The sequence below is a fragment of the Aotus nancymaae genome, unplaced genomic scaffold (assembly GCF_030222135.1).
Source record: "Aotus nancymaae isolate 86718 unplaced genomic scaffold, 86718_ANA_hifiasm-v0.15.2.pri h1tg000029l, whole genome shotgun sequence".
NCBI classification, from domain to species: Eukaryota; Metazoa; Chordata; class Mammalia; order Primates; family Aotidae; genus Aotus; species Aotus nancymaae.
Genome location: NW_026988442.1, coordinates 70804737 through 70825018, shown reverse-complemented (window position 1 = coordinate 70825018; position 20282 = coordinate 70804737). Strand labels below are relative to the sequence as shown.

The 20282-nt window shown below is 35.2% G+C and overlaps 1 protein-coding gene across 1 annotated transcript in view; it reads right to left on the bottom strand.

Moving 5' to 3' along the window:
* Positions 1-20282, bottom strand: part of LRP1B (LDL receptor related protein 1B) — a 1560879-nt gene that overhangs the window by 909436 nt on the left and 631161 nt on the right. The window contains exon 8 of the mRNA XM_064382912.1: positions 19724-19886. Within this exon, the coding sequence (XP_064238982.1) occupies positions 19724-19886 (163 nt within the window). The remainder of the gene's footprint in view (positions 1-19723; positions 19887-20282) is intronic.

Sequence of the window (20282 nt, the reverse complement as noted above, 5' to 3'; positions counted from 1 at the left end):
GTTAAGCTTTAGCTGTGTGGAGAAGGCATGGTTATGGGTCCATGGGTACTTTGTTTCTAAAACTATTTCCGTCTCAAACTGTGACTTCAGTAGTGACAAATAGTGCAGGCATATAAATCTGCTTTTCACTCTGAAAGAAATGGCAACATTTACCCACTTCCTTTCACTTAGCCATTCGATGCTGTTTTGTATTTAAAATTGAGAGTAAATAAGCCTCTCAAATGCTGGTTTATTAACAAGAGCTGACTAGGCATGGGAAAATAGAGCCCCCTCATTAAAACAATGGTAAGAAATGATGGAGAGACTTGTTTCTTCTGTACTTTTAAGTGATGCATTCAGGGAAACCACTCAAACACTCTTTAATTATATCCCTTCGGCCTTAAAGAGTAAAGGTTACTTTCTAAAAGTGTTGCATTTTCTATTTAGGGAGTGGCTGAGGCAAGAAAGAAACAGGCTCACCTAGAATTCACAGCTCAATGGTTACACAGAGAGCACAGAATAAAGGTATTTGTGGAATTGGATTGTAACTGAGTGAGAATGTGGAATTTCTGGATGTCAGTACTAAAGTAGAAAAGATATTTTTATTCTGAAATTAATCATCTGTTTCCTGACTTATCCACAGCTACAGTCATGTGCTCATTCATGCAGTTTCTTTTCTTTTCCTTTTTGCTTTTTTTTTTTCAAGAAAAAAAAAAAAAAAACCCTAATAGGCTTCATTATTTGCAACAGCTTTAGGTTTACAGGAAACGGAGTAGATGATATAGGGAATTCTCATACACCTCCTGTCTTCCTCACTGGAAGTTTCTCCTATTATCAAAATCTTACCTTAGTGTGTTAACACTTGTTACAATTATCAAACCAATGTTGATGCACTGTTGCTAACTAAAGTCCATAAATCACATTGTTTCACTCATGTTGTATAGTTCTATGGGTTTTGATAAATGCATAGGACAGGTACACATAATTGCAGTATCACAGAGGATAGTTTCAGTGCCCTAAAAATTCTCAGTACTCCACCTAATCATCCCTTCTTTCTTCTGCACCCCAATCCCTGTTAATAACCACAATTTTTTTAACTTTCTCTGTAGTTTTTCCTTTACCAAAATGTCATATATTTTCTTCCTTTAAATTTTCAGCACCAAATTATATGTGTCATTTCTATTCATCTTCATGGAGCTGATACAAACTTAGAGCTGTACCATGTTAAGGTATAAAATTCTCACTTTGCATATTTTCAAGTGCCATTTACTACGGCTGATTTGCAGTTTTCTGGATGAATGCTGGAATACTACAAAACCTCACATCATTGTAAACCTCCCAGCTTCAAGCCAATTGATTGTGGCTATTGTGTAGCAGTGCAAGAGTGCAGACTGTGGAGTGACATGGCTTGATTCTGAATCTTGACTGAAACACTTAACGAGCTCTTCTATCATGGATAGGTAATTACACCTCTCCAAGCCTCATCTTTAAAAGGAAATGGCAGTACTCCATACCTCACAATGTGATTACATGGATCAATGTGGAAGAAGTGCTTAGGACAATGACTGGTCTAAAGTAAACAGTAGCATTGCTCTTCATATTATTATTCTTTCTCTCTGGCTGTCTCTTAAAGAAAATGAGCCCTATCAGAACTATAAATTCACATTCTGATGCAGCACAAAGTGGAAAGAAAAAAGATAGGTAACATAAAACTAGTTCATTGACTCCTTTCTCCAAACAAAAGACTAAAACACTTAGTGTTTAGATAAACGATGGTAGGGTGAAAAGCTGTTCTAGAGTACTCAATATCACATATGAGAAGGTGTCAATGAAATAACCTTTATCATGAAATAGTCGCGTATCACAGATGATCTTACTATGCACTTCATGTGAAGTATTCACCATCAATTCATCCAGGACAGGAGGAAGGGCAGGATGCTCCATGAAGTATTGTGTTATAACATGGTCTCAGCTGGTCTGTGTATAATTCTACAATATGAACTTTCAGAATATTCCTTATGACAAAGACGTAATGCAATGTTCTTCTAATTTTAATCTTTAATAAGACCATTTTCTGGAAAATGTTGCAGCTCAGATATATTATGAAAAATGCTATTAATTACAGCTGTCTGTCAAGGAACTATGACTCTTTACATTTACTCATAATCTTAGTGGCTAAAATGAATATTCTTATTTCATTTGGGAAAAAATGAGATTTTGGTTTTAATCATAATCATACTTTAGCCTGTAATCCCATAGATTACCAAACACGTTGTATGAGCCATTGATATTCACTATCAACAACTTATTCAATATTTTTATCTTAAGGTAATTAATTTTAATAAGATACACAAAATTTTCTTTAAATCATGTAATATTAAACTGGCTGATAAATAAAATCTGATATATTCAATAAGTCTATGGAAAAATAGTCTTTATAAAACCAGGAATGACTTAAAATAGATTTTCTCTACGAAGCAACCTGGAATTTATTATGTCTGCTTATCCTATGTGAGTACTTATCTTTGATTAATAGGAACATATATAGATCCAAAAAGTAAGAGGATGCAAAGAAGGCAGAACTTTCATCTAGTAGTTCTATTTTCTAACTAGAATTTCTCTTATTTTCAATTATCCAAACCTATGTCTTATTTATTGGAATGTGAATAGTGATTCTTAAAGTATCATTCCCTCTGGAATAAACTAGAGATTTCTCTTTAAATTTGCATGTTTTAAAATAAAAGAAAACCCACACACTTAGTTTCACCTAGTTTCAATTACTGCTTTGTTGTGGTAAGCATCACCTTCACTGATACTCTTGATGTAGTTGTCACTGCTATCTTTGTCATCATCATCATCACTGCCATTACCATTCTTATCTAGTATTTGTAGGGCTTTGATTAAAAGAAAAAAAACTCAAAATATCTATTAGGAAGAATGCAATTTTGTTCTCAGGTAGTGCATATCCCACAGCAAATATTTACATGACATTAATTCCATACGTCTCTCTTCCATCCTGACAGAAACCATCTCAGTTTTGCTTTTTCCAATTCTTTTTCCTAACAGAAACTTGATTATGGTCAGATAGTCATCATTTCCCACTATAACAAAACCACACATGACTCAGGGGAAATGGAATTCATCTCCAGATTGTGGGGTGAACTCTGATTGATCCAACCCAAGCCACCATTCCCCCAACAACTATCAGTGCTCTAGGGATGATAAAGCAAACTTATTTGGCTCATTCAGACTGAAGTGATATAGATTAATAGTCTATATTGTGGGGCCAGGTTTCTCACTTACACCTCCTGCATGTGAATAAGGAAACAATTGTCTTCACTTGGTGCTGGCAGCAACCTTATGATCATGAATTAGAAGAATCATAAGCTTGGGTAAGAGAATTAGGATGTAGCTGGGGATAATAGAACAGAGATATAGAAAAAAATGTGGCTCTATGATGATGTCATTGAAGCACCAATTCAACCAATCTTACTGCAACTAATTTTGCACTTCTCTGGTCTTCCTCTTATGTTAGACAAATTTACTTATCTCTTAAGCCAGCTGAAGATAGGAATTGTGTTAATGTCAAAAGTATTCCAAAATATACTATTATACTATATTTAGAATATTTCAACTGACTTTTCCTTCTCTTTTATCTCTAGATAACATTCTATCCAAGAATTCTAGAATTGCAAGCATTCTACAGATAGTATACTTTTCCTTCTCTTTTCTGTCCTCCACTATCAGATATACCTTCTGCAAGCACTACATTTATTCAGAGTATGCTCCAAAAGAAAAAAAAAGAATAAATGATAACCTAATGTGTATTTCAAGTCCAAGACACCGAATCTGGAAGTCAAGATCTTCTATAGAATGGGGTAGTACGACTTTATGAAACATAAACAGAAGAATAAACATTTGAAAATGAACTTCCTCATGGTGTTTCTAATCCATCTGGAGAAGAGAGGGCTTATGCTCTAAAAATTATTTGCCAGAAATTGCCTCAATGTAGAGATGCCTATTATTCCACTCTTTGGACAGCGTATAATTTACTTGTGACATGGCTTGGCTCTGTGTCCCCACCCAAGTCTCATGTGGAATTGCAATCCTCACATATCAGGGAGATGCCTGGTGGGAAGTGATTGGATCATGTGGGCAGATTTCCCCCTTGTTATTGTCCCGATGGTAAGGTCTCATGAGATCTGGTAGCATTTCCCCCTTTGTTCTCTCTTTGCCACAATGTAAAAAAGGTCCTTTCCTCTCCTTCACCTTCTACCATGATTGTAACTTTCCTAAGTCCTCTCAGTCATCATTTCTGTTAAATCTGAGGAAATGTGAGTCAATTAAACCTCTTTTCTTTATCAATTATCCAGTCTCAGATAGCTCTTTATAGCAATGTGAGAATGGACTAATACAGGAAATTGGTACCGAGGCACTGCTAAAAAGATATCTGAAAACGCAAAAGTAACTTTGGAACTGGAGAATGGGTAGAGATTGAAACACTTCGGAGGGCACAGAAGAATATAGGAAGATGTGGGAAAGGTTGAAACTTCCTAGAGACTTGTTGAATGGTTTTGAACAAAATGCTTATAGCAATATGGACAATGAAATCCAGGCTTAGGTAATCTTAGATGGAGATTAGGAACTTAGTGAGAACTAGAGTAAAGATCACTCTTGCTATGTTTTACCAAAGAGACTGGAAGCATTTTGGCCCTCCCCTAGAGATCTGTGGAACTTTGAACTTGAGAGAGATGATTTAGGGTATCTGGTAGAATAAATTTCTAAGCAGCAAAGCATTCAAGATGTGGCCTGGCTGTTTCTAAAAAGTATGAGCTCAAATGAGTGAACAAAGAGATGATCTGAAACTGGAACTTATATTGAAATGGGAAGCAGAGCATAAAAGTTTGAAAAATTTATAGCCTGGCTATGTGGTAGAAAAGAAAAACCCATCTAAGGAGAAATTCAAGGCAGCTGCAGAAATTTGCAAAAGTAAATTCTCCTCTTAAGGGGGGCTGAATGTTAATAATCAAGACAATGGAGAAAACCCAATGCAGGTCTCAAGGCCTAGAAGATGGTTTTGTGGTTTGGACCCAGCACCCTGCTACTCTGTGCAGTCTTGGGTTTTGGTGATCTGTGAAACAGCTAGTCCAGCTCCAGCCATGGTTAAAAGGGGCCAAGTTACAAAGCACCAATGCTTCAGATGGTGCAAGCCCCAAGCTTCAGTGGCTTCCACACTGTGTAGAACCCATGGGTGCACAGAAGGCAAGAGTTTGGGAGCCTCCACCTTGATTTCAGAGGAAGTATGAAAACATTTGGATATCCAGGCAGAAGTCTGCTGCAAGGTTAAAGCCCTTATGGAGAACTTCTTCTAGGTCAGTGTAGAGGGAAAATGTGGTGTCAGAGCCCCCCCCCCCACAGAGTCCCCACTGGGGCATTGCCTAGTGGATCTATAAGAAGATGACCATCATCCTCCAGACCCCAGAATGGTAGATCCATCAACAGCTTGTAACGTGTGCCTGGAAAAGCCATAGATGCTCAACAACAACCTGTGAAAGCAGCTGTGGGGCTGTACCATGAAGAGCCACAAGGGCAGAGCTGTCCAAGGCTGTGGGAGCCCACCTCCTACGTCAGCATGCTCTGGATGCAAGACATGGAGTCAAGGGAAATTATTTCAGAATTTTAAGGTTAAGTGAATGCCCTGTGGGGTTTCTAATTTGCATGGGGCCTGTAGCCCCATTGTTTTGGCCAATTTCTTTCTTTTGGAATGAGAGCATTTACTCAATGCCTGTACTTTCATTGTATCTTGGATATAACTAATTTGTTTTTTATTTTACAAACTCATAAGCAGAAGGGATTTTGCTTGTCTCAGATAAGGCTTTTGACTTGGACTTTTGAGTCAATGCTGGAATGAGTTAAGACTTTGGGTCACTATTGGTAAGGCATTATTGGTTTTGAAATGTGAGAAGGACATGAGATTTAGGAGGGGCCAGTGTTGGAATGAGATGGCTTGGCTGTGTCCCCACCCAAATCTCATGTTGAATTGGTATCCTTACGTTTCAGGGGAGGGCTCTGGTTGGAGGTGATTGGATCATGAGGAAAGATTTCCCCCTTGCTGTTCTCATGAGAGTGAGTGAATTCTCATGAGATCTAATGGTTTAAAAGTGTGTGGCACTTCCCCCCTTGTTCTGTTTCTCTCTTGGTACCATGTGAAGAAGGTCACATGATGACCTTCCCCTTTGCCTTCTGCCATGATTGTAAGTTTCCTGAGGGCTCCCAGTCAAGCTTCCTGTTAAGCCTGCAGAACTGTGAGTCAATTAAACCTCTTTTCTTCATAAATTACCCAGTCTCAGGTAGTTCTTTATAGCAGTGTTGAGAACAGACTAATACAACTTGTTTCTCTGATTATGTTTTCAAAACAAACTTTTAATAGATGATTTTGATTCCTAAGTATCTAGAAAGAAAAAAAATGAATAAAAATGACTCAATCTAGGTAAAATAATAAAACTGAATTTTGACTACACGGTGTATTTTGAAAAAGATGAACCTACCCAATTTGAGATATCTTTTAACATAGAGGCTTTGACATGCTAACCTGTTCTTCATTTAACTTGTTACAAAAAAAAAAAAAAAAGAGAGAAAATAAATAAAATTACATTGTGGTTACAGTTACAGAGACAGACATCTGTCAATCAGGAACTAATGTTCTCTTTCTATCTTTTCCAAAATGTGGATTGGTTGGCTATTTGTTGAAGATATTCTCTATGGACCATATTTTCTAGTTTCTTAGCTCAATGCGCAACCCAATGACTAGATATAACTACTGAAATATAGCAGAACTGATGTATGGCACCACTGAGCTGGAATTTAAAAAAAAAAAATCAGGCATCTCCTTTTACCTCTTGTCAAAATCAGAGAATTCCTAAACCAAAGACATGGGAGTCACGAGAAAGGAGCCTCCATCTTTCGATCACTACCTGGAGAAAAGCTGCCTGATAATGAGGAACATGTGCACTGGGCTCTAATTTGAGGTAGAAAAAAAAACGTGTCAACCCACTGAAATTTCTAGAAGCTGATGTTACCACCACAAGTACAGTACTGCTTTAATAAAAACGTAAACTATGTAACATTCCATTAATAGTAAGGTGGCAAGCAGTTGTGCAACTATAATTGGGAAATGGAAATATTCCATTAACATTTAAACATTGATAATTAAAACATTGGTTAAAAAATATTTGGTTAAATAATATCATTTGCAATATCTTAGAAGGAAAAAGAAATGCATAGTGAGCCTGCAGATTTAAAAAAATAAGGTTAAAAGCACAATATTAACAGTTGTGTTAGTTACTATGTGGTTGCTTTGGCAAGATATTACAAAAGAAATCAGTGTAGGGAAGAATTGGCTGGTAAAAGCAAAAACTGAAAGTGAACAGAACAATTTCAAAACTGGGGGCTCCCAGGTTCAGAAAAGTCAACTGCTTCTAATACCTGAACAGTAAGAGAAAATACTAAAAATTGCTTTAAGCAACAAAAGTTCAATTAGGACTTCTCAATTAAATAATGAGAGCCTTCAGACAAAAGGCATTTGCTTTATGCTGAAACATTTTTTCAGATGACCTCAAAGCAACCATCAATAAATAAGTTGAAAGAGAAAGTCAAGGCAGTGAAGTGCAAATAAACAAACTGAGCTTGATAATTATTTCTAGAATATAAATTTAAATATGGTTATTGGTATGTAGAAGTAATGGGAAAAAAATCAAAATTCTACTAATTTGCAAGCAAATGTGTAATTTCAAATGCCAGGAGTGTAGCTTACAGAATTTTTTGTCTCGTCATATCTTAAAACTGGAAAAGGGAAGAAACAGTTTATGAAATACACTGTCCCGGGGGAGGATATTCCCCATTGCCACTTTAGGTGTAGTGTGGATTACAACAGATTAGAAAGAGCCTCCTGTTGGAAGCACAGCTTAAGGAGAACACAAAGAATAGGGCTAACAAGTGACTTCTCAACTGCTAGAGCAGGAGGTCTTCACCTTGGCTGCTTGGCTCTGGACCAATGGCCACTGTGTGTTTCCCAGTGTTCCATTTTCTAAATGAGTCTTTTATTATTTTACATAGAGGGGACAGTGGACGCAGAACCAACTTTTGGTTCTGGTTCCTGTACAAAAGGAAATCTAAAAGGACATGATGGAGAGAACTGCAAGTCAGCCGGAGATCTTGTATTTTGACTTAAATATAGTGTATTCTACGTGTGGGGAAAACAGATACATTTGGATATTTGGTAGCCAGAAGAGAAGATTTTGGCAGAAATGAACAAGTGTTCCATGGAAATGCATGCTTCCACTTCCATAGTATGATGCTGTCAGGGGCAAGCAACTGCCTAACCAGATGACATTTCCTGATTGACTTGCATTCAGTTGTGTCAATACATCTTCAGTATTTTTCTCCTTCTGCTAGTTGGGAGCAGAATACTCCAAGGCCCTATGAGATTCTACAGCAATAAAATGAAAGGAAATTTGAGTCTTGAATAACTCCTTGATGGGCAGGAGGGAAGCTTCCCATCAACCTATAACACTCTTGCTGGACTCATGTATGAATGTTAAATACAATTTAATTATATAAAGTCAAAATTCTAGACTTTATAAAAGCAACTATCATTAGCCTACTAAATACTGTTATTGTAAGGAGACCATTCTATTGATATTTATGCAAAGCTTAATGTGTACACTGTATAAATTGTAAATGCAGTCAGTTTAATTAATACATTTATATAAACACATTTGAACTTTTTATCAAATTAAATACAATAATTTAAAAAATAAAACAGAAAAAAATTGTTTTTGTAGAAAATGAATCAGAAATCTCATCAATTTGGAGGCTTTTTGATCATGGTAGAGCTCCAAACACTTTAGACAGGTCCCAGATTAAATTTATGAGATTAATTATTTAAGTATGCATTGAAATTAGGTTCCGAACTCAATGTTCCATTTTGGGAAATAGCTTGAAAATTTCCAGAAGACAGGAATATTTTCTTTGTTATGTTTCTTTCTAATCTCATTTTATGCCTCACTAAGCCAGATTTAGGAAGTATAAAGGCTTACTAAGTAGTTTCGTTGTGGATGACATAACAATGACTATACTCAGTCATTATGAAGATCGATGGCAATGGCAAAAATAGTTAGTTTTGTTTTTACCAAAAGGATAGCGTTATTTTAACACTCCATTGGGGTACCTTTTATCTGTAGCTAATGGGTTTTACCTTCATTCTTATAAAATGTATACCTTTGTTATGCAGAAGTATAGATTTATACCTCTGCACAATTTTTACCTTCATTCTTACAAAATTTATAATTTTTAAAATTCTTATGATTTCTTATAATTTGTATAAATTCTTATAATTTTGTAAGAATGGAGGTAAAATAGTTACATAATTACAAAAATTATAATCACTAAAATCAAAAGAAGATCAAATACCTTTAATATTTGCCTTTTCCTTTTCTATGATAAAAAGCAAAACAAAACAAAACAAAACAAAAAAAAACATCTAAAGTAGAAACCACCTTACATAAGAAAACATTCCCTTAACCCTAAAGTCAGGCCATTTTCTTATAAGTCTAACCACTAAGAGTCCGGCTCAAGGGAAAAATATCAATTTTAGTTCAATATCCTGCAAGGCTCAGCAGTCAAGCAGAATAAAACATAACACAAAAGCTGAATGTTGGTTTTTCCTTTTCTTAAAAAAATTATATAGCTTATGGTAAAATCTCAAATTTATGTTATATATTAAAGAGAGGTAATGTATAATCAGAATGGTATCTTTTATAAATGGTATTTTTATAAAATAAAAAGTATTTATTGTTTTTAATTTTTATTCTTTCTTTGTGGTGTTTACAAGCCAATATCCTTTCAGGTTTTGAAAAAAACATGTTGTGCCTGATCCATTATTTACCTCAGAATTTAGAATAAATCACTGCTTAGTATTTTGTTTGTTGTTTAGAATGTTTTATCTTTTTGTAAACTAGAATAACCATATCTTCTCATTATAATATTTAATATTTCATTCATAACTCCAAGAGTTCATGTTATTTACCCTTGATGCTCTGATCACACCTGAATGATACAAGAATATTGCCAGTGTACAGTCCTTTCAAAAACACTACTACTGGCTCATATCTGCTTCTTGTTTTCATAGAACTCCATATCGAAAACAACTAGAAATAATTTTAAACTACTTGAAAATATAAAATTGTTCTTTTATGCTATTGGCACAGACACTTCAAATATGTCAGCTATTCTTTGGCAGAGAGTAAGAAAGCTTTCAGGCCACTTGAGACTTATTTTATAAGTGAAACAATAACTTACTTAATATTACCCAAGTGGCTTGGAAATATTCATACAGCTTCCAAAAGTGCTGGAGAATATGACAGAATAAAACCTGCTATCAGTTTCCTAAACTATGTCTTTACAAATAAAAACAGAGATATGGGTGTGTTATCCCACCCCAGCCAGTTAACAGTATTTTATACAATGTTACAAAAAGAAAAAAAAAAACCCTAAAAACACACACCCTATCATTTGTCTTGAAATGCAATAAGAAAAATATTACTCTGAAGAAGTTTAAACAACCTTGGCTAAAGGGAAATGGAGGAGATCTCTTAGAAGAGGGAATGAGCTTTGGAATAATAATCGTTCTCATTTTGAACAGGCTTATCTAAGTGAAAAGAGAGCCTTCATTGCATGAAAAGAACAAAGAAAAGATAAAAAGCAGCAAAAAGATGAAGAAAGACTGCCATTGGACAGTGGTGGCAATGGATACTGTTAGTTCAGAACTGATTTTTCTTTCTTCACATTAGCCTGGCCCAAATTTCATGCTCGGTCCCTCTGTTTTTTATCTGCTAATGGTAAAAGTTGTCTAATTCAATGTGGTTGTCTCATTTAGGTGGGAAGGTACTCCAGTTCTGACCAAGAAGACATGAGAGAATGATTTGGGAGCTCCTGTACTCCTAAGAAAGAAACATTACTAGTTTCCAACTGAGTATCGTGTTTCCACACAGGATCCCTGGAACTTCAATAGACATCTTATGACCTTAGAGAATTAGCCTGAAAAGAATATGACACACTAAAGATCATATTGCAGAACAAAGAAGCAGTAAAAAAGGAACTCAGGTCCTTAATGATATTGTTGATCTACTAAAATAACCAAACCTGGGACTACCCTAAATCTAGACTTTTAAGTAAGGTAATAAATTCTTTCATTACTTAAGTGATATTTAGTTGTTTTTCTGTTACTTTACACCTATTTGAGTGGACAATGTTTACCAGTGGGAATTCAGAGAAAAAAAATCTTTTTAGGTAGTGATTGGAAGACTGGGAAGACACTGAATACTAGAAATAGAGTTGTGCACTCAGGAATTTAGAGAGAAGTTTAACAGATTTTGAAAATTTATAGAGTAAAAAAGAAAGAAACAAAAAAATGGCAATGGGAGCAAGCAGAAATGTGAAGTGTTTTTGCGTTGTGTTGGCTTTATGAATAATATGAGTCAAAGAGCACTGTGAGAGTTAAATCAATTTGCCTTCCATTTCCACTAAAGTATTCTCTGCACAAAAACCACTCCAAGTTCCCCTGTTGCATTCCCAGGCTAAGCACAATGTCACAGAAAAATAATTTATAACTGAAAGAGACAGTAGCCAAAGGTAATACTGTGCATGAACCACCACTTGAAGAAAGGTCTAGAGAAGAATTTGGAAGGAGGTTGAACCTTAACAAAAATTTAATTAATGAGAAGAATTTGAGTTATATATAAAACAGCTAATATGAATTTATACCTTTGAATGAGCCTTTGAACCACTACGTTCAGTCAAAAATAGTGCAGACCATGAAACACACACCTTCACATCCATGTGGTCTTGTCTATTCACATAAGCAAATCCTGAAAGAAGCTTGAATTTGGGAAGTGACAAGGGATCACTTTCTTGGGGCCCTTAGGAAATTGGTCTAAGATAGTCAGATATCTTTTACACAGTTAATTCTCCATCTCCATGAACTTTACCACCGGAAGTGTTAGACTCAACCAAAAAAAGATAGTAGTAGAGTCAAATAAGAAATTGGGATATGTTAAAAATATCTAGATATTTAATAGAATCTAGATAGATAAAAGAGACAAAATGTTATAATACCACCCACTGAATCTGTGGGCTATAGAAAAAAAAGCATTGTTAGGTTTTAGAATAATTAATGCAAATTTATAAGCCTGGGGATGTTGTCATTATATTGCATTAATACCCACTGATTAAAAAGAGAAGTGGACAAATAACCCCTTGATACTTCCCATGATACAGATGAATGCTGAGGTCAGCCTACCTGAGTACTGCTTCTGTATGAGGACCTAGGTTGTTTCAAATATACGCTAATAACTCAAAATATACTTTTACCATTTCATTTTGTTGATAAGCCTGTTTTTCCCCCAAAGAAACTGTAAGTTCCAGATGTCTGGGAGAGAAACTGCAACATTTCAACATATAAACTCAGGAGAATGATTATTGGAGCTATTAGAATGTCATCATTTTTCTCTGATTTTCCTCTTAAAGAAAAGAAACACACAAGAAAATCTGGAGGGAAACTAAATTTATAGAAAGATATCTCTCCTTGAACAATGGGATGTGCATCTGATTGTGGATAGTGAAGTCACATAGCTGGTTGGAAGTAGTTAAGAAGTTAGGAAATCAACTTTTGTTGCAGGGGGAGTTGCTTGTAGGCATGTGTAGGGGGTTGTTTATCCTTAAAATGCTAGGATTCACAGTTCGCAACCTGTCAAAATGTAAATAAGAATTTTAAACGTTTAGGGCAGTCATGAATCACAGATGACAGCACTACCTTCCAAGATGGATAGATTTATGGGGAGAAAAAAGTACAAAGGGTCATACGTTTAAATGGTTTATGATGTTCAAACCCATTACAGCTTTAGAACCGTCTCAGTCCTCAAACCAATAGGTAGTGCTTGGGGGTTGGGGGTGGGTAGCAATCTCTATGTTTAACTTATCCAAATGTAGTCTGAGGCATTTAATAGCCAAACATCTGTAACATTTCCACTTATGTCCTACTGCAGGTGCATTAGTTTGTGACAGTTTCAGCTTGGAATCTGCACCTGCTTGGGGAGTCACCTAACAGAAGTGGAAAACCTGCTAACTACCTCAAAGATCTTCTTACAAAACCTCTTCCATGTGTGTAGGCAAACCCACTCTATTTGCTATCTTCCCAACTTCACATAACAACCCAGATTAGAATTTCATTAGTCAGTCCTGCTCCCTGATGGCTGTTAACTTTGATTCGGTCTTTAATTTCTCAGTTACGATAAGCTTCAGCAGTAAGGATTCAGGTGGGTGATGGGAAAGGATTTTTAAAACTATTAAATATGGTCAGTCATTCTTATGTGAATTTAACTTCTGAGATGAGCTTCACTCTCCTGTCTCCTGGCTAATGGCTTGCTCTTGTACAGAACAAAAACAACACACTTTTCCCTCATTATTGACATGAGGCGATGGGTTCACAAATAAATCCTACAGATCACTCTGCCATTCACTCTCTGCAAGTCAAAAAATTCATCCCACATAGAAAAAGGGTATATATTATCACTGGAAAATATTTAATTTTTGTTATTTTACTTAACATAGGAGATCATCTCCCTTCCTCAATTTAACCATCTTGCATAATTCTTTTGAACTTGGATTTTATCAGTGGCACCCCAAGTTCTCCAAAATATATTTTTCTCAAAATTTTAACTCCAATTTTGATACTTGGGATATGTAAAAAATATCTTGATATTTTACTGTTTATTTTCTTTACTGAAATATCTATTTACCTTTTTTCAATTTTTTTATTAAATAATATTACCTATTCATGGGGTACATATTTTGATATGGACAATGTATAGTGATCAGTTAAGGGTAATTAGCATGTCCATCATCTTAAACATTTATCATTTATTTATTTCTTATTATACTTTAAGTTCTGGGGTATATGTACAGATCGTGCAGGTTTGTTACATAGGTATACACATGCCATGGTGGTTTGCTGCATCCATTGCCCTGTTATCTACATTAAGTATTTCTCCTAATGTTATCCCTCCCCAATCCCCCTACCCCCTGCTATTCTTCCACTAGCCCCCCATCCCCCAGGCCCCAATGTGTGATGTTCCCTTCTCTGTGTCCGTGTGTTCTCATTGTTCAACACCCACTTATGAGTGAGAATATGTGGTGTTTGGTTTTCTGTTCTTGTGTCAGTTTGCTGAGAATCATGGTTTCCAGTTTCATCCATTTCCCTACAAAGGACATGAACTCATCCTTTTTTATGTCTGCATAGAATTCCATGTTGTATATGTGCCACATTTTCTTTATCCAGTCTATCATTGATGGGCATTTGGGTTGGTGCCAAGTCTTTGCTATTGTGAACAATGCCACAATAAACATACATGTGCATGTGTCTTTATAATAGAATAATTTATAATCCTTTGGGTATATACCAGTAATGGGATTGCTGGGTCAAATGGTATTCCTATTTCTAGATCCTTGAGGAATTGCCATACTGTCTTCCACAATGTAAAACAGTGTAAAAACATTCCTATTTCTCCACATCCTCTTCAGTATCTGTTGTCTCCTGATTTTTTAATGATCGCCATTCTAACTGGGGTGTGGTGGTATCTTGACGTGGTTTTGACTTGCATTTCATAATGACCAGTGATGATGAGCTTTTTTTCATATATTTGTTGGCTGCATAAATACCATTCAGGACATAGGCATAGACAAAGACTCATGACTAAAACACCAAAAGCAATGGCACCAAAAGCCAAAATAGACAAATGCGATTTAATTAAACTTAAGAGCTTCTGCACAGCTAAAGAAACTATCAATAGAGTGAACCAGTAACCAACAGAATGGGAAAATTTTTTTGCAATCTACCTGTCTGACAAAGGGCTAATGTCTAGAATCTACAGAGAATTTAAACAAATTTACAAGGAAAAAACAACCCCAACAAAAAGAGGACAAAGGATATCTATTTACTTTTACTCTAATTTTCTAATAATTATCATGCATAGGATTAATTATCTCCTCTTGTTCAATATTTTTGCAACAAGTTCACATTCATAGTGAAATGCACACTGTATTGTCTAGTGTGATGATTTTACTTTAATAGAAAGCTGAAGATCGCAGCTTAGCAACATAATTGGAGACTAGCTCCACCCCGACCTCAGTTACAACTCTTATTAGACTCCAATACTAAATGGTTTAGTATTGAAGCAGTGTCATGTTCAAAAAAGCAGTTCCACAGACAAAAAATAGCTACAATAGAATTTTATCCTTTACCTTTATTTTTTGAAAGACCTTGAAAGTAATCCAAATATATCTTACATAACATCAATTGTTAGAACAAGGTTGTTCCTCTGTTACATCTTCCCTGATGGTGTCCTAAAAGGACATGCTAACCCAAAATCTGGCAGCTTGCCAGTTAAGGAAACAGCAGAAGCAGGTGTCCCTTCTCCCCTGAAGCAGGCCATCAAAAAATTATCTGACCTTTTTCTGAAGTAGGTCATAAGAACCTCATTTGAGAGGTGCCCACTCTATATCTGGAAGAAAGGAGCTTCCATATCTCTGAAAACATGGGGACAAAGAGAAGAAACTGAACACGTATTCCTATCTAGGTTGCCCCCAGATGATTATGATAAGGTCACACCCCCTTTTTTAAATCATACTTCTTCATAGCTATCCACTTCTTCATCAAATGGTACATTAAAATATACAGGTTTTTTTCTGTTTTTTTTTTTTTTTTTTGGATCTTCATTTCTAATAGATCCTATGTCACTTCAAACTTATAAGTAACTATGTATGCTTTTCTCTTAACGATCTGTCTTCTATTACAGGTGCCCCAGCCAGAGCATAGAGATGGGTAAGAAAAAAGATCTTCCCCCTCATCCACCTCCCCACACTCAAAGGTGCTCTATACTTTTCTCCTCCCACACCTTATATACCCTTCATCTTTATTTCTTTCTAGGCTACGCTTCATTTTTATTATTTTCTCTCCTCTTTTTCTCAATACATTCTTACATAATAGATTTAACTAGTATGAAATAAACCTTTTCAGAAGGATTTGTAGGATTTGTAATAGAAAGAGAATGGGGCTGAAAAGAAAAAGGTCATCTTTGATGGGGCAGAATATTGGTCTCATTAGTCTATTCATAATAATATCGTAAGTGTTGAAAATATTAGTAATTATCATTGAGGCGAAATGAAGAAGAAACTTCACATATTCTTCAACTCAGAAACTGTTAAAGTGATTTATGTATTTGATCTCATTTAATCCTTTCAACAGCTTGTAGGGCAGGACTATCATAATTCATGATTTATGATGAGAAAACAAAGGCAAAAGAAATATCCAAAGTCACACAGCTAGTAACTGGTGGAGCCAGGATTTGATCTCAGTGAGACTTGACTCCAGCATCAAGTTTTTAACCATTAAAGAAGCAGAGACCTAATAATCATCTGACAGAAATGTGGGTTTTGATGCTGGTTGGTGTATGATCTCTATACTATCTTCTAACTATAATGACTGCAGAGAAATAATTTTGGAAAGTTTTCCAAGGAACTACTGAAAAGAAATATTACTAAAAATTTTTGAAAGGAAGAAGAAAATCTCTAGAAGCATCTCTGAGAAATAGCCTGAATTAATGAGTCAATGTCCACATCTGAAAGTCTAAAAGAATGTAAAAACAAGGTTGATTTAACAATATCTTCTTGGAAGATTGGGACTGGAGCTTGGCTCAAGTCATAATGAGAGTCCAGAGAAGGTTAGTAATCTGTATTAAAACCGTGGGCAACTAAAAAAACAAACAAGAACCAATATATATATTGAAATATAATTATATATATAATTATATTTATTTTATTTATAATATAATAAAATTTATATGATATAAATAAAATTTATTTATATCATATAAATATATAAATATAATATTTAATTATATTTATATTAATTATATCTATATAATTATATTTCAATAGTCCTTAGCAACAAAAGAATAGGAGGTTGAAAAAAATGAAGTTACAAATATACTTAAGTGCAGGTGCAGTGCCTCATGCCTGTACTCCCAATACTTTGGGAGGCTGAGGTGGGTGGATCACTTGAGGTCAGGAATTTGAGAGCAGCCTGGCCAACATGGTGAAACCCTGTCTCTACTAAAAATACAAAAATCAGCCAGGTGTTTTGGTGAGTGCCTGTAATCCCAGCTACTTGGGAGACTGAGGCAGGAGAATCACTTGAACCCTGGAGGCAGAGGTTGCAGTGAGATGAGATCATGCCACTGTACTCCAGCTTGGGTACGGATAAAGACTCCGTCTCAAAAAAAAAAAAAAAAGTATGCCTAAGTAACAGGTACATTCTCCAGGCAGCCTTTTTGGGAGTAAGGCAAAATTTTCTCCATTTAAAAACCTATGAAGTTCAAGCTCTAAGAGTTAGGTCAGATTATTAATACATTCTGATATTTTCTGAACAGAAGTTATAATAGTCAATGCCAAAGACATATGGTACTGTACAATTAGGAAAAGCTAGAAGAAAGTTTAGGGGTAGAACATTTCCCTTTTAGTAGTTCAGGTGCATTTTTTCTAACCAAAGTATATTCAAATTATTCTAGAGCAGGCCCAAGTGTAGAAGTTAAAGGAAAAATCTCTTATTCCTTTCTTAGATAGAATCACATCAATCCTAACTAAATTTCTGATACCAAAACAAAAGTAGAATCTATTTGAAAGCGATCTATGGCAACCAGGCCTATATTTATAAAAGAGCAGAGCTTTTCCTTCTCTGATATCTATGACTCATGATTGAAAAACTGTGCTACAGAGACAGAACAAACTCAAACAAAAATTCTAAAGAACCTATTCTGATAAATGATACATGACAAAACTACATTTAAACAGTTACAAGGCCCAAAGGAATCCAGCAGAGAATAAGAGCAAATGATGTGGGTGTTTTCCTACTCTTAATTCCTTTGATAAAAATGATAAAAATGGTTCTTTCATGTAATGACAGGAAGAATTAAGAAATCTGAGAACATAAAATATATTTTGTTCAGAAAGAGAGATGTTGTTCCCATATATTTCATATTGGCAATTTTATTTGAAAAGGGTCTCTGGATCTTTGTTTTTAAGAATGGGGAAGGATAAGAATAGTAGAAAAAGGGAAAAAGCACAGTAGTTTTATAATTACACCTCTTAACATTTGACAGACAAGGCTGTCTAAAGGCTAATTTGAAATTCAGTTAGCACATCCAGGGAAAACCAGGCAAGCAAATATATTTCTAAACAGGATGCCAAAAGAATGTTGTTAGCGCATTTGTAAATTTCCAATTCTTTCTTACTACCCTTATCCAACAACCCAAACAAATCAGTTTAAATACGACTTCTTTTCCTAATGTCTTTTGAAGCATCACTGCAGTCAGATTGAGTCAAGTAACCATCTGCTGCAAATACAAATAGAGCTACATTCAAGAATTATATTACACAGCCTTCCTAGCAAAGTTCTTACGTGCAAGCTGTTCTTGTCAAAATCAAAACCATTGTGATGATGCATCTTAATATTCAATCAGACTTTAAGTAAAGAGTGACAAAAGTCCACATATGGATGACAGCTGTTTCTTCAGTAAATATTTTCCCATTTATTGAATGGAGGCTTATGGCAGTTTAAGATATGTTCCATCAGACATTTCAGCCTGAACTGCCTGAGGACGATTACAACAATGACAAGATAAAATTTCAGTTTTAAAATCTTTGCTACAATTCACATCTTAAAAAATAACAGCTCTTTCAAATAAAGTGGTAGACTATGCCATTAATTTGAAAGTATCCTTGCCCAGTAGTGACTGCTGGAAGAACTGAGTTTACAGGACTCTATACTTTTTGCCCCTGGCCCTCTACTAATACCATCATGTTTGTAAAATAAAAGCATAATTCTTGTATTGATTTTCTAATCATATGAGCAAAGATGATGAGAATTTAAACATTTTATGATTATATTTTTACAAATTATGAAATATGTTTAAAAGATTAATGAGCCTATTAGCTAAAGAAGGTCAGAGGGCCTCTATTCAACCAATAAAGTAGCTTGCTATATTGGAAAGTTTTAAAAAAAAAGAGATGAATTCTGATGAGGAATTCACTAACACCGTAATAATATTTAGGTTTACATATCAACAGACACTGAACATAAAGAGAATCTGAACAAAGATATTCTTAATGTTTTACTAGTACCCAGGTAAACATATATTGTGCCCTTTTATAAATCCTAAATGTTATGCTGGATATAAGTATATCAACAGTACCTCTTTCAAGTAGCATCCTTGAGGTTTGCTAAATAAAAAGCCCACTGTTAAGTATTAAAAAGTTTCATCTCTTTAACCTAAAAATATGCTGAAGCCTTTCTCTGATGACCCCAGTGCTATTCTTAGAAAGGTGGAAGGGAAGATGGAAGGTTATTTGTGTCTTAGCACCTGCAATATTCATGTGCTAATAACTCACCAGCTTCTGCCTGGTGAGTTACAGCTTTTTTTCCTTCCTGCGACACAGTTGTTAAAATCAACATTTTTAAGAAGTTTGAGTCTGTAGTCTTATTTTCCACAACAACATTTGTCATACTTCAATCTTTTCTTTTAAAATGCAAACATTTTTAGACCAAACACTATAAAAAAACAAAAAGTCTTACCCTGCTATTGGGTCTACTGCTATTGCCTTAGGATTGTGAAGCTCCAGATCAATCAGGGTGACACACACAGAACCGTTGTAATTACAAACAAAGATCCGGTCACTGACATGGTCCACAAAATAGAGATTTCGGGTGAGCCAGTCAATTGCCATTTGTTGCACATCTGAAAAACACATACACAAAATAATTGAATCACAGGTGCAACCTAGTATCATGAGCCAAAAATAATGTAAGTCTTTCCAAACCATCACAGAGGACACTTCAAAACTAGAGACTTTTTAATCAAAGAAACTGCAAATGAAGTCTCTTGCTATGCCAAAATGTGACTACTTAATTATGTAAAATAATGACTACCTTTTGGTGCCTTTCTTCTAAGACTGAAAGATGATCTAGATACGTGGATAAAGACTTTCTAAGTTTTAAAATATAGGTATTTTGAATATAATCTTTCTCTTGTATTTTGCATTTGTACAAAATTGTTCATTCGATGCAATGGACAGAACTGATTCTATAGCACAGCTAAACTCTGTAGTGGTGAGGAATAAGTATCTTTTTTTTT